Source organism: Pteropus medius, unplaced genomic scaffold (assembly GCF_902729225.1).
Source record: "Pteropus medius unplaced genomic scaffold, Ma_sr-lr_union100, whole genome shotgun sequence".
In the NCBI taxonomy this organism is placed as follows: Eukaryota; Metazoa; Chordata; class Mammalia; order Chiroptera; family Pteropodidae; genus Pteropus; species Pteropus medius.
In genome coordinates this window covers 792-15,674 of record NW_024355278.1, presented here as the reverse complement: position 1 = coordinate 15,674, position 14,883 = coordinate 792, and the positions used below count along the sequence as shown (strand labels likewise).

Sequence of the window (14,883 nt, the reverse complement as noted above, 5' to 3'; positions counted from 1 at the left end):
AGGGGCTCTCGGTGGCCGGGCAGGCGCCTGCCCCCGGAGAGAGTGTCTGAGTTCCGCCAAGCTCTGTTGCATTACCTGGACTTCGGCCAGAAGCAGGCCTTCCGGGGGCTGGCCAAACCGCAGGTGAGGGGAGGGGAACGTCCCGAGCGCTGGTGCCCGGGACGACTGGGAGGTGGTTAGAGGAGACCGGTCTCATAGTTCAGGGCCAAGAAGGGCGGGACTGGCCAGGCCACCGGGGTGTTCCTCTCTCCCAAATGTCTGATGCCACTTTGAGGGGAGAATCGTCCCCCAGATTCGCAGGGTCACGGAAGAACCTCGTGACTCAGTGGAGTGCTTTCAGGTATAACAGAAAACCCAAAAACAAGTGGCGTTTAGAGCTGGGCTTTCTCAACACGTGTTACGTGGTGGCTCGCATCTTGGTAGCTGCTCGTAGACCACACAAAGTCACCCACTGCCAGAACCGCCAGCGCAGAAGGACTCTCCTCGGGCTGGCGGGCAGTTTCCTCTATCCATGGACCCAGACCGCTTCCCTCTTGTGCCTCCGTCAGCCTCCTTGGAGAAGGGTTTGTGGGGCTTTGAGGGTCAGGTCCGCGGGGATGTACTTCCCTCCACCACCAGGCTAGAGCTCCCCTGGCCACAGCGCACTGCAGGGGAGGCTGGGAAGTGTAGTCTCTGTGCTCGGGAAGAGGAGGGAAAAGCAGGTGGGAGGCGGTGGGGAGAATCAGCCACAGGCTCACGCGTGTGTGAGCGGTACATACCAGCCCCTTTTTGCATGTGATAGTGTCTCTTCATTTGATTTCATTTTTAAAAGATGCTGATCATGACCAGTACTCTCAGAGTTCTGACCAATTCTCCCATTGAGAACGCTAAGTAAAAAGCCCCCCCCCTCAGGAAGAGAAGGTGGGGAAGCAGCATAGGGGAAGTTAAAGGAGGAGGGAGGGGAGGGGAGAGGGAGGGAGGGTGAGGTGGGACGGGGACAGGGAGGGCACTGGAACTTGAATTGGAGAAACAGAATCTTAATCCCTGTTACATGAGAGCCCACATCAGAGTCCAGACTCTGGGAATGGACTCCGGCAGGCCGACAGGAAATCTTTTACAGGATTGAAATGTATCATCTTTCTCAGGTCCCTAGGAAACAGCCATTCTCAAACCCCGTGACTTCTAGGAAACCCGCCAAATAGCCACGTACCGGGGGGAACGAGCCCTTTGACTCACGGATTCTACTTCTTAAGGAAAGTCTTTTACCTTTGTCGTCCTGTACGACACACGCACCGGAGAGGCATGCGCATCAGCACTGGGGAGCTCTGTGCGTCTCCAGGGGCTGGTGCCCAAGTAACTGGCACCCAGGGCCTAGGGACAGCAGGAGCCCAGTCCGAGTCCGCTCTCGTGCCCCTTGGTTGCCCCCGGCTCGTGTAGAATCCTTCTGCCCATTTAAAATTTGATGCGCGTGGGGTCCTCTGGGCGAATCTCCTGGGTGTCCGGCTCTCTGCCCTGCACGTGACGTGGGGGAGGTCCATCCGCGTCCACTCTCGCCCTCATGGGACATTCCGCCGCGTGACTGCAGCGCCACCCATGAGAGGATATTCGGGTGCTTTTCCATCGTGGGGTGAATGTTTGAGAACATGTCTTTTGGTGAGCGTCTGCGTGTGCCTGTGCTTGGCCCAAAGCAGGGAAGAGCCTACGCTCCGGAAAACGGGAATAATAGGAATAATCCTGACATCCTGGGACGTGGGAATAACGCGGCTACTCATCTCACAGGGTTGCCATGAGGCTTATTTCTGCCTGGTACACCACAGGCGCTTGATAAATGTCATCTGTCATTTGAATGATTATAAAATAATCATCCTGGTGATTATGTTTTATATGCGGGGGAAGCAACGCGTGTGCAGACGGGGAAAGGGACCCGAGGCACGGGGAGCCGGAAAGACGGAGGGATGATGCGGGGAGCGTCGGCCGTGCCCATTTCTGTGGAATGTGTTGAAAGAGAAACAGCATAGACTGAACTGGTTATCTGCAGAAAAGGCCGGGCTTTTAATCGGTGAGAGCAGGGAAGGGTGGGTGTCGGAAACCAGCCGACCAAGTCCAACAGGGTCCCTGAATGGGGGAGCTGGGACTGAGAAAAAAGAGAGGACAGACAGGGTGCAGGAGGGAGAACAGATCTCACAACTGTCTCTCCGAGTTTATTTCTTATGCTCCGTTTTATACATAATCTGTTCCTTTGTGTATCTCTAGGTAACATAACTAAGTAACATCTTGAAGATCAAGGTACAATGGAAACTCCCTTCGACACTCCCTTCGACACTCCCTGTTTCTATTTTTAATCATCTTTCTGGAATTCCTCAGAACCAGCCTTTTCCCTTTTATATGCAAGCAGGCCTCCCGAGATAATCCATGCACTCCTTTGAATTTTGGGAGCTTTAGCTCCCTACAATTCCCCCTTTTTTACTTTATAGTAGACTGTGCCTGTCTTAGGTGGCTTCCTGGAAACATGGAGCTTACCCGTCATTGGAACATGTATTCCATCATACATGCCCTGTCTTAGGTTGTCCAGTTTCCAAGAAGTCCTTACCCGTCTTTGACTACCAGCCACTATATTGGGACATTTTTATTTTTTAAGTTTATTGCCCGTATCTCGGAACCAACATCTCGCACTGCTCATATTGCGCAGTTCAACAGATATGGCAACAAACACAAGATGACTAACATGAAACAGGCTAGAAGGATAACAGATCCTAATAAATGAGTAAATGGTCCCCAAGTAGGGACTAAACCTTTTAAACCCTTTATAAATTCTTGCACTGTTTGATCACTATTTATTTGTAGTTCGGGAGCTTCTTTTAAGGCTAAAATGTCTCAATGTAATTGAACTAAATCTAATGACATATTAGCACTATGCCAGATCCCTTGTAAATGATTTTTTATCTTATCCCAGGGATGGGCGGTACTATTATACCTTTTTGGAGTTACACAAATCCGTCGATATTGTACATGGCAACGTAAGCGGGAGGACAACTTTAAGGCTTGAACTTCTTCTCCCAAAAAGTTTACTGTTTCATGTAGTGCACCTAATTTTTGTTCAATTTTTTCATCAATACTTTCTTGAGATCCCATAGCTAATGAAACATTTTTTGTCAGATCATTAACAAATGTTGCAGTTTGCACAGAGTTGGACAAGGATATGGCAGCAGTGGTGGCTGTAACCACCAAGGCGACAACTGCAAGAATACCTGCCACAACAACAGCCACAGCCCTTTTAGATCTTCCTAATGCCATGTTAATCTCTTGTAAAACCTGTAACCCATATTCATTAAAACCAAGGGCCTGTAAGGTACCATTATAAATGGCGGTTGTCTAAGCACGAGAACAGAAGTGTTAACAGGAGTAACGCAATTAGACAGCTGACAATTATTACAAGATACATTAAATTGATTAGTATTATTATCTATGGTAATATTAAAATTTCCTAACAATAATATGTATGGGACATTAACACAAGTTCTAAGGGCATATAAGAATCTTTCTCCTGAACCACTACTGTGTGAATTGGTCCGAGATTCATTAGTTATGCTAATACTCATTGTCACAAGTCCGGCAGCCAGTTTCGAAATATGAGTCTGCCAAGCGCCAGAGCTTGTTTTCCAGAGTCCAGCAGATAAAGCAGTCCCAGTGTCATAAGGCGGAGAGAAGTCCCAAAGAGTTTCATTAAATCCTGTTACCCGGTACAGAGTAACATTCTCCTGATGACAACGATGCCACCATACTGAATCTTTTTGCACATGCCTCTTCGAGTGACGAAGTTCAAACAGGATCGTATCGTTGTTGCTTACAGCTTCGCCATCAGGAGCCCCAAGCATAACAGCTCCTCCTTTCTTAGGCCAAGGCTGCTCCGTGATATTTAAACACCCAGGTCGGGAAGTAGAATTGAATAGAAAACAAATAGGTAGTCCTATTGCTGATCCGGAAAAATTAAAATTATCATATAGATATTGCTGTTCCATGGCTAATGGCAATCCTAAAAGTCTAGAGTTATTAGAAAAAACCTGGATCTGTGGCCCAGACCAAACAGTTGGATGTAGTACCGGAGGATCCGGGATGTAAGCCCAATGCACTGCGGCATAAACTTGTTGGATTAATCAGTATTCCCATCAGAAGAATAATCTCGATGTTCATTTTCGGCATGCCGCACTAGTCGTTCAGGTAACCAGCGTGCTCCGTCAGCTCCCTGCGGAAAAACACAAACATGCCCTGGTCCCCATATTAGTACAGGATCTGGTCCATTCCATTGTCCAGTTAACGGATCTTTCCATCTTACAGTGGCATAATTAGAAGTAGTAGTGGGATGCCATAAGCGCTCAGCTGCAGAGTGCCCTTTGGCATCCAAATTTAAAAAATTTAAAATGAATAAGGCATGATTTAAATAATTTTGTGGAGAATAGGGGTATAACTCCCCCTTTTTTATTTTCTCAAGTTGAGTCTTTAGAGAGCCATGGGCACGTTCCACAATGCCTTGACCTTGTGGGTTGTAAGGAATACCAGTTTTATGTTCAATATGTAACTGAGAGCAAAATGTTTTAAAAGCGGCACTAATATAACCAGAGCCGTTATCTGTTTTAAGAATTTGAGGACATCCAATAGCTACAAAGCAGCGTAAGCAGTGATTAATAACATGTTTAGCAGCTTCACCAGTCAAAGCAGAAGCAAAAATGAATCCAGAAAATGTATCTGCAGTGACATGTACATATTTTAATCTACCAAATTCAGGAATGTGGGTTACGTCCATCTGCCAAATTTGATTCGGCATCAAATCACGGGGATTAATACCATAATGAGGAACATGAAAAAACTGAGGGCACGTGGGACAACTTTTTATAATTTGTCTTGCTGCTTCTCTGGTGAGATGAAATTGCTTTCTTAGATAAGAGCTATTTTGATGATGTATAGCGTGAGATTGTCGTGCTTGTTCAACGTTACTAGTAAGCAGACATAGGTGGGTGGCTGCATCAACAAGTGCATTAGCCTTAGACAAAGGACCAGGGAGATTTGTATGAACTCGAATATGAGTCACATAGCAGAATTCTTTTCTGTTGTGTATAGCCAATTGAATTTGCGCCAATAATGAATGCACCTCAGAATTGTGGGTAGCAATATAAGGTACAGTCTCCAATATAATTAAAGCTTTAGCAATGTATTGACTATCAGTATATAGGTTAAGGGGTTGTTGAGCAAATATTTGAAAAACCGCAGCAACTGCCCGCAATTCTACAATCTGAGCAGATGCAGGGGATGTTTGCATGACAATAGGATTTTGGTTGTCAACAGCATACTCTGTATCGGGGTGGTCTTAATTACCCGAGGAAAGATAAATGATTGCATATTAGCAAACTGTAAAAGTTTGTTACTAGCATAATGATTGTCAATTTTTCCTGTATAATATGCAAAGGCTATGTTCCATGAGTCAGAATTTTGAAATAGCCAATTTAATTGCCGTTGAGCAAAGGGTACTACTATAATATGTGGCTCTTTGCCAAAGTACTTCCTTGACTCTTCTCTTAACAGTTGTATGAGAGAAGCCACTGCTTCATGATATGGATTGAGAACTTTAGAAGGCGACACAGGGAGGTGGATCCATCGTAAGGGTCCATGCTGCCACAAAACGCCAGTAGGTGTATGTTTTGTAGCGAGAACATATCCATACCACTCTTGAGTATAATCAATATATTGTACCTGCTGGGCAGATATAGCGGATTCTACCAGCTGTAAAGCTTCTCTTGCTCCCTGTGTCAATTGTCTAGGTGATGTAGGAGACGCATCACCTTTTAGTATATCAAACAACGGTTTTAATTCTCCAGTGGTAATCTTTAAATGAGGTCTTACCCAATGTATGTCCCCCAGAAATTTTTGAAAATCATTGAGAGTTTTTAAATGATCTCTTCTGATCTGTATCTTTTGAGGCATTATCACCTTGGGATATAACATGTATCCTAGATAAGTATAGGGCTCTTCCCGTTGTACCTTTTCAGGGGCAATTTTTATTCCCCACTGTTCCAATTCCTTCTGTAATTGATCATAGCACTGTAAAAGTGCAGGCTCGTTTTTATGAGCTAACAGGATATCATCCATATAATGAATTAAATATACTGTTGAAAATTTTCTCCGTATGGAAGCCAATGCTTGAGCCACAAATTTTTGACATAGTGTAGGACTATTGGCCATGCCTTGTGGCAAAACTTTCCAGTGATACCTTGTCATTGGTTTTTTAAAATTAGATGAAGGCACACTGAAGGCAAACCGCTTACAATCAACAGGGCATAAGGGAACAGTATAAAAACAATCTTTCAAATCAATAATGATCTTATAAGTATCTTTAGGAATGGCAGCCGGAGAAGGCAACCCAGGCTGCAATGCTCCCATTAGTTCCATTGTCTGGTTTACAGCCCTTAAATCTTGTAAGAGTCTCCATTTTCCTGATTTTTTTTTTTTTATTACAAATATAGGAGAATTCCAAGGGGAATTAGATTCCTCAATATGTCCGCTCTCCAGCTGTTCCTGTACTAACTGCCGAGTGGCTTGTATTTTTTCCTCAGTCAAGGGCCACTGATCCACCCATACAGGATCCTCGCTTTTCCAGGTTATTGGATCCGCATGGGGTACAGGTTGTTCAATGACCCTTGTCAAAAATATCCAAGCCCTGCTCGAGGTGTCAATGGCATAGGCTGCAAAGGGTTAATTATTCCTTGATTACATCTCCCCATCCCCTGAAATGGGAGTTGTCCCTGATCAAACATTTGTTGAGTAATTATCTTATTTGGGCTGTGGAGATATACTCCCATCTTTTCCGTAATATCTCTTCCCCAGAGGTTAACAGGTAATCCTGGAACAATATAAGGTTGGAACGTCCCTTTATTGTTATCTTGATCTTCCCAGGTTAATAAATCACTACTTTGCTCAGGAGTGGTTTGCTGCCCTATTCCCTGCAACTGTGTCATAGTAGGTGGTTTAGGCCACTGCTGGGGCCAATGCTGCAGAGCTATAACAGATACATCAGCTCCTGTATCTAGTAACCCTAAGAATTCTTTTCCTCAAATTTTTAACTTGAGTTCGGGTCTCTTTGACCCAATAGCTTGGATCCAATAGAGATCAGATGAGCCAAAACCTTGTGTACCCCTTAGTTTACTACTCTTAGCGTGACCAGTTGGATTTGCCGGCAGGATAATAAGCTGTGCTATTCGCTGTCCCGCTTGAATTGCAGAAATTTTAGAAGGGACCCAGTCAAAATTTTTATTTCTCCTGTGTAATCAGCATCAATTATGCCAGGATGAACAATAATTCCTTGCATGGTAGTACTACTTCTTCCTAACAGCAATCCTAATGTTCCTGATGGGAGAGGCCCCCACACTCCTGTAGGTAGGGCTTGAATTCCCATTTCAAGAGTTAAGACTGCGTAGGTGGAGGAACTGAGGTCCAGTCCTGCGCTGCCTGAGGTTGCTCGGAAAAGTTCTGTAACAGACCTCCCTGGGGATTTCCCTGCTGAGGGATGAAAGTTTGCATTGCCCTGTAACATTGTGCAGGGGCCCGGGGCGGGCCCCTCCATCCGTTTCCCTGAATAGTTTGGCCCGCCACATTGGTCTTAGACTTACAATCTCGTGCCCAATGCTTTCCTTTTCCACATTTCGGACACACTCCAGGCACCCTTGGGATATTGCCCCTAGTGGGACACTGTCGAATCTGATGGCCTGATTTTCCACATCCAAAGCACACACCAGCATTAATCCCTCTTCCTTTCCCATATTTTGCTTGACCTGTTAATACTTGCTTAATAGATTTTCCTTGCAGTGCTGTAGCAATGGCTATTCCTTGGGTATAAGAAGGCCCAATGTCCGAGCAAAGTCGGATGTAATCTCCAAGATCCCCTTTCTTTTTAAAAGGTCTAATTGCAGCCTGACAAGCAGAATTAGCATTCTCATAAGCTAATAGTTTTACTAGAATAGTTTCGGCCTCAGGATCACTGGTAAGCCGACCAGCTGCATTCAACAATCTATCAACAAAATCTTGAAAAGGCTCATCAGGTCCTTGCCTAATCTTAGATAATTCTTCAGTCTTTCTGTTACTACCAGGTAGGGATTTCCAAGCTTCTTTAGCTGCAGTATTGATCTGGGCATAAGCCCCAGCAGGATAAGTTAATTAGTTTACATTTTCTTTATATGGACCTTCACCAGCAAGCATATCATCAGTAATTCCATTATTGGCTCCCTTGTTTAATTTAGCAGTCCTTTCACAACGCTCTCTAAAAGAAGTATCCCATAATAAAAAATCCTCATTGGATAAGCAAGCTCTTGCCACAATTCTCCAATCCCAAGGCGTCAGGGCAGAAGCCGAAAGTCCTTCCACCCGAGCCACAGTAAATGGAGCAGTAGCTCCATATTGAGCACAAGCCATTTTCAATTCTTTTAATACCTTAAAAGGCAAAGGCTCATGTCCCCTGGTGTTTTGCCCTTGTTGATCATGCTGATCTATTACTGGAAAAGCCATTCTAAAATCTCCGATATTGTCTCCATTAGCTGCAGCTATTCCAAGGCCCTTCTGTAAGCCAGTCTCAGAATAAGGGACTTTAAGTGCAGGAATAAGTTGTCCTTCAGAATTTAAGCCCTTAAATTTCACTGGAGGAGGGTCCACACCAGCTATAACTGTGGGATGTAGAGGATGCAAAAAATCCTCTGGAGTCAGATTTTTACTCGGAGTGTCCATAGCAGGTAGTTGCAGCGGTTTACCGCCTCCCTGTTTCCCGTTTATTTGCTCAGTAAGTTGCTTAAGTTGGCGCTTAAGCTGATCAATTTCTTTATGAATGTTATCTGGTGGGTTGGGCAACGCCTCCTATAGCTACAAGTGGAGCTGAATCTTCATAAGGCGAATGATATCTAGCGGCCTCCTCCTCCTCCTCATCAGTAAAAATGGAGTCGAAAGGAGGGGGAGGCATCGGAGGGGCAGAAGGCACAACCCCAGCAGCCTCAGATTCATCATACCCATGAACACTTTCTGTTTTAAGTACAGGTGACATTTGTTCTTTAATCTGATCTCTTTCATGCCTAGGGTCTAAAGAATCTCTAATCAAAGTCCAAAGCCCAAAAGTATCTGCCGGAACCTTAGTAGGTCCGTGGTCATCATAGTAATCCTGTAACTTTTTACCCACTCTTAACCATGTCTCTAAATCAATTGTCCCTTCCTCAGGGAACCAGGGACAAACTTCTTCTATAAATTGCAAGAACTTCATTAACTGTTGCTGACCTACTTTAGCTCCTTTAACTCTAAGCATATTCTTAAGCATATGTACAAATAGCAGTCGACTATTTCCTTGGCCCATTATATCTTCCCTTTCAGTTTCTATATTACAAAAACTCCTGCATACTCACCTTCACCGCCCACGGCTTCTTTGGCCAATCTCGAGTGCACTCGCCTTAATAGTGCACTATTAAGAAAATAGTGGTGGGTCCTTGCTATTTTCCCCCGTTTTCAGGTCCCTGTTCGGGCGCCACTTGTCGGAAACCAGCCAACCAAGTCAAACCAGGTCCCTGAATGGGGGAGCGGGGACTGAGAAAAAAGAGAGGACAGACAGGGTGCAGGAGGGAGAACAGATCTCACAACTGTCTCTCCGAGTTTATTTCTTAGGCTCCGTTTTATACATAATCTGTTCCTTTGTGTATCCCAAGGTAACATAACTAAGTAACATCTTGAAGATCAAGGTACAATGGAAACTCCCTTTGACACTCCCTTCGACACTCCCTGTTTCTATTTTTAATCTTCTTCTTCCTGGAATTCCTCAGAACCAGCCTTTTCCCTTTTATATGCAAGCAGGCCTCCCGAGATAATCCATGCACTCCTTTGAATTTTGGGAGCTTTAGCTCCCTACAGGTGGGGTCCCATGGTGGGGAGGGGTGCTGCTCCCAGATAACCCGAAGAAGTGACAGCGGCGAACGCTGGCATTGCATTCTGAGCCCCTTACTGCTATCGGCCTGGTGGAGTCTCGAAACCCCCTGCAAGGTAAATCTAGTATTATTATTACTCTCATTTTGTAGACGAGGGCGCTGAGGCACAGAGAGGTTAGGTGACTTGCCCAAGGCCACACCACTGGTGAGGGTTTGAGCTTTTAAAGCCTGCTCGCGTTTACTCTAGTGATGAAAATCATATGAAAGCAGAGTGCCAGACCCAAACACACACCTGTGGAGTGGCCTGGCCTCCTGGAAGCAACTTGGCAGGGCGGAGGGGTCAGAGGTGAGCGCCCCAACTTCCCCTCTGTCTTTCCTGTTGTGTCAGCCGTGGCTGGAGTCTTGGGTAGTAGGGATCAGGTCGCTCTATGCCAAGTGTTGACACGTATTAACTCCTCAAGGTCTCCCAAAACCAGGGGGTCGCTTCACCTCGGTGACTCTCGTTCCTCAGACAGGGAGGTCTAGAGAGAGCCAGCTGAAACTGAGTCACAGACCCTGGGTCTCCTAGCGGGGCAGCTGGCTGTCCTGCCTTCTAACTCTCTGGAATGTAAGATTTTTGCATGATAATGTGTTCTAGGGTGAGTTCAAGAGTGGGGCTAACTTCAAAGACTGGGCTTTGACTTGCTTAGCTGAGTGACCTCAGGTAAGTTACCTAACTTCTCTCTGCCTCATCTGCAGAATGGGTATAACGGTGCTATTAAAGTGAGAGCGCTGTTATAAGGATTAAACAGTATGACATTTAAAGTGCTTTAAGCAGCGCCCGGCACATTGCACGAGATGCTAAGCGGTGGCTTCTAATAATATTAATAATACCAACAGCGATAGTTATTATCGCTGTGAGAGGCCATGTCGCTTCTCTGCTCTCTCATGCTTCCCACCTCACGTGGAATTAAAGGGAAAGTCCTTACAATGCCCCCACGTGGCCCCTGATGTCTCTCTGCTCCTAATTCCCCCTCAGCTCCTTCGTCCACCTGACTCCAGGCACTCTGGCCTTCTCCATGTTCCTTGACCGTGACTGTCATGTTCCCCGCTCAGGGCCTTTGCACCGGCCGTTCTGTGTGCCTGGAACTCTCTTCTCCCAGATCCCCACACAGCTCTCTCCCTCGCCTCCTTTGTGGCTTTGGTCAAACTTCACCTCCTCAGAGAAGCCCTCCCTGACCACTCCTTTAAAATTCCAACACAGAGAATTAAAACTTCCCCGTGTACTATTTTTTCCTTTTCCCATAGCACTTATCAGCTTCGGAAATACTGGGTATTGTGCTCATTTATTCCATTCTCTCTGACTCCTTCAGTCTTGTCCTGTACTGCGGGGTTCCCCAGCCCCTGGGCCACGGACTGGTACTGGTTCCTGTCAGGAACCGGGCCGCACAGCAGGAGGTGAGCAGCAGGTGAGCAAAGCTTCGTCTGTATCTGCAGGCGCTCCCCAGCCCAGCATCACCGCCTGGGCTCCGCCTCAGATCATCAGGTGTTAGATTCTGGGAGCACCGGCCCCTGGTGCCACAAAGGTTGGGGACAGCTGCCCTACTGTGTGTCAAGTGCCTGGAACAGAGCAGGAACTAGGGGGCTGTGTAGAATGAATGAATGAATGAATGAATGAATGACTCGTAGAGAATTCAACATATTCTTTTTCCTGCTTTCTTCACACTATCATTCCTTATAAAAATTGTTCTGGGAGGATTGTAGAAATGATCTGTTTCTCAGTCTGGTGGCCAGTCACACAGTCGTGCTCAGGTTGATTGTGAAAGCTAGCGAGTGCACCTGTGCGAGGCGTGTGCTTTGCTGTCTGCGTGCTTCACGATGACCCAGTCTGTGTTAAAAAAAAGAGGACGAGATTGCTCCAGAGTCGCGTTTTTCATCGCACCAAGCTCCAGAATTGCAGATGAAGAACAACCGAGCCAAATACTTTGGCCGTGAATCCATACGAACCTTTCCCCGTCTCGATGGATATTCAGATTCAGATGTTTCAAATTCTAGAATTCCAGGCCGGTGATAGGAGAGCGTTTTCACGGTTCAGTGTTCTAGCACTTCATGGTCCAATCAGGTAGCCGCTAGCCAGGTGGAGCTATTCAAATTAATTAAAACTTCGTCACACGGAAAATTTAGTTTCTCAATTGCCCCGGCTCCGTTTCGGATGCTCCGTAGCCACCTCCGGCTGACGGCTACTGGAGTGGGCGCCGTAGATAGCAAGCATCTTTATCAACGATGAAAGGTCAATCAGACACGTAATTCCAAGTAGTGATCGGCTAGGGTTCTAAGAGTTTAATATTTGGGAATCCCAAGAGATTTGATCTTGACCGTGTTCTGACACTAGCTTTCTAGAAGTCCGATAATCTAATGGGCTGGGATTCTGTGTTGGAAGATTCTAGAATTCCAGGATGCGAATGAGCTAGTTCTCACATCGTGCTGTTCTAAAATGCCGGCATTTGAAGGCGCTCAGGTTCTCACATTGGTGCATCTCCCTGTCTGAGATGCTGATGGGCTGGGGTTTCCGCCCCCGAGGATTCTGAGGGCCTCAGAGTCTTCACCTGTGGTTTCGTTTCCTTTGTCTCCTGTCCAGGTGTCTGGGGACGAGATGGCGGATACTACTGGCAACCACGAGTACGAGCTGAATGGCGAGACCCTGGATGTCCATGTGAACTGCGCAGCTGGCGACTGCATCCCCACCGAAGCTCTCCGCTTGGCCTTACTCCCGCTGTTAGTTGTGGTCTTCCTGGTTGGGGTGCCGGGCAATTTTATGCTTGCCTGGATGACCAGGTTTTGGCCCTTCTGGAAACGGAATCTCTACATGATCTGGTTCTACTACCTGGCTGTGGCAGACTTATTCTGCTGTCTGTATCTCCCTGCCCTGGTGGTGCCCATCATGTGGCGGGGCCACTGGCCATATGGGGTGATGGGCTGTCGGGCCCTGCCCTTTGTCATCTTACTGTCCATGTACGCCAAGGTCCTACTCCTGATTGCTCTCAGCTTGGACATCTTCTTGCTGGTCCTCAAGCCCACCTGGTGGACTGAGAATCGGCGGCTATCTTGTGTGAGGTTAGCTCGTTTGGGAGCCTGGTCCTTGGCCTTGCTGCTGGCCACGCCCTTGGACATGTACCATCAGGTGCTCCTGGATTCCTACCCATCCCAGCTGGACTGTGTGCTGGACTACGGCAGCTGGACGGTAGCTGAGAACACAGTGACTGCCATCCAGTTTATTTTGGGCTTCCTGGGGCCACTGGTGGTCGTGGCCAGCTGCCACGGTACGCTCCTGCACCGTGAAGGCCGATGCCGCTGGCCCCTGAGCGTGGCTGCTGCGGTGTGTTTTCTGGTCTGCTGGGCCCCCTACCATGTGCTGGGACTGGTGATCACCATGGCTGGCCCCTCCTCCACGCTTTGGACCCGGGCCCTGCAGGCTGAACCCTTTGTTGTAGGACTCGCGCTGGCTCACAGCTGCCTCAATCCCATGCTCATCCTGTATTTCGGGAGGGCTCAACTTTGCCAGTCGCTGCGAGCTGCGTTTCACCTGGCCCTAAAGGACTCAGGAAGCAATGATGAAAGTGTGATGAATGGGAATTCCAGCAGCCATGACCAGGTCTCTGAGACGGAGGTGAGGCTGGAAGGAAACTAATTTTTAATCCTCCTATCCCATTTCACACAACGGGGCTTCAGGCACAGGTAGATCCAGGGGTTCAATGATAGAGTCATTTATTCCTTTATTCACGTGACAGACATTTATTACGCACCTGCTATGTGCAAGACGAGGCGCCGGGATGTAGCGGTGACCCAAACCGACACAGCTCCCTGCCCCGAGGGAGCTGATGTACTCATGGAGGAAGACAGACAAGAAACAAAAGAATGAAGAAATGTGGAATAGGTCCAACGTGATCAGTGCCGAACCTTAAAGGGACAAAGGGGGCTGAGTGGGGCAGGAGTATAGGTCAGCCAGGACAGGCCCCTCGGGTCAGGTGAGCTTTGAGCCCAAATCCCGAAGAAAGGAGAGAAAAAAGCATCTGAAGCAGCACGAACAGCAAGTGCAAAGGCCCTGAGGTGGAGTGTGCTGGCATACTTCAGGAGCGCCATAGCACATTTTGGGGATCCATGGGCGGGTCTTGAGCTACTGTCACCAGATGAAAATACAAAGACACCCAATCCAATTTGAATTTCAGATCGACAACAACGAACTATTTTTTTTTTTGCAGCATGAGAATGTGTCAGGCAACATTTGAGAGATCTTTAAACATTAAAAAATTATTTGTTGTTGATTCGAAATTCATATCTAACTGAACAGTTTGTAATTTTTTTTTCCTAAACCAGGTGATCTCATTCAGAGCAGAGCAGCGTCCTGCTTTGACTTAGTTTTTAACAGGATGCCTCTGCTTGTTGGTGGAGACCGAACTCGGGGAGAGGCGAGAGGGAAGCGAGACGATACCAGGGTAATGCATAGTGCAGGAGGTGATGGTGACTTGGATCAGGGTAATAGCAGCAGAGGTGGGGAGAGGGTGCCAGGGTACGGATTGATTTTCGGGGGAAGCCCATGGCCAATCTCCGTAGCTTGGTACCCTAGACCTCTCTCCACCGCTGGACACGTATTCAGACCCCGTAGCACACAGAACCCTGCCCCGCAAAGATGCCCACATCTTAACCCCCTGAACCTGTCAATAGGTGACCTCACACGGCCAAAGGGACTTTGCAGATGTGATTACGTTAAGGATCTTGGGATGGGAAGATGATCCACGACTATCCAGGTGGGCCCTGTGTCATCACAAGGGTCCTTCTAAGGGGAAGGCAGGAAGATCAGAGTCAGTAGCAGGAGGCGTGACAATGGAAGCAGATGTCAGAGTGACATCAGAAAGGGGCCCACGAGCCACAGAACACAAGCAGCCTCCAAAAAAGTCCAGCAAGTGGATTCTCTCTGAAGCCCCCG

At 47.2% G+C, this 14,883-nt stretch overlaps 1 protein-coding gene across 4 annotated transcripts; it reads left to right on the top strand.

Moving 5' to 3' along the window:
* The first annotated feature begins 1,638 nt into the window (after positions 1–1,638).
* Positions 1,639–14,031, top strand: LOC120599474 (C5a anaphylatoxin chemotactic receptor 2-like). 4 transcript variants are annotated; one of them, XR_005651912.1, is made up of 2 exons: positions 1,639–2,038; positions 9,897–10,546. XR_005651912.1 is itself a non-coding variant. In XM_039858523.1 (2 exons), the coding sequence occupies exon 2, from the start codon at positions 12,553–12,555 to the stop codon at positions 13,585–13,587; it is 1,035 nt and encodes a 344-aa protein (XP_039714457.1). In that variant the 5' UTR covers positions 1,639–2,038; positions 12,538–12,552; the 3' UTR covers positions 13,588–14,031. The 4 variants fall into 4 exon arrangements, 3 of the variants coding, with proteins under 3 accessions (XP_039714457.1, XP_039714459.1, XP_039714458.1); XM_039858523.1 differs by lacking the exon at positions 9,897–10,546 and adding an exon at positions 12,538–14,031; XM_039858525.1 differs by lacking the exons at positions 1,639–2,038; positions 9,897–10,546 and adding exons at positions 11,253–11,485; positions 12,538–14,031.
* Positions 14,032–14,883: the final 852 nt, after the last annotated feature.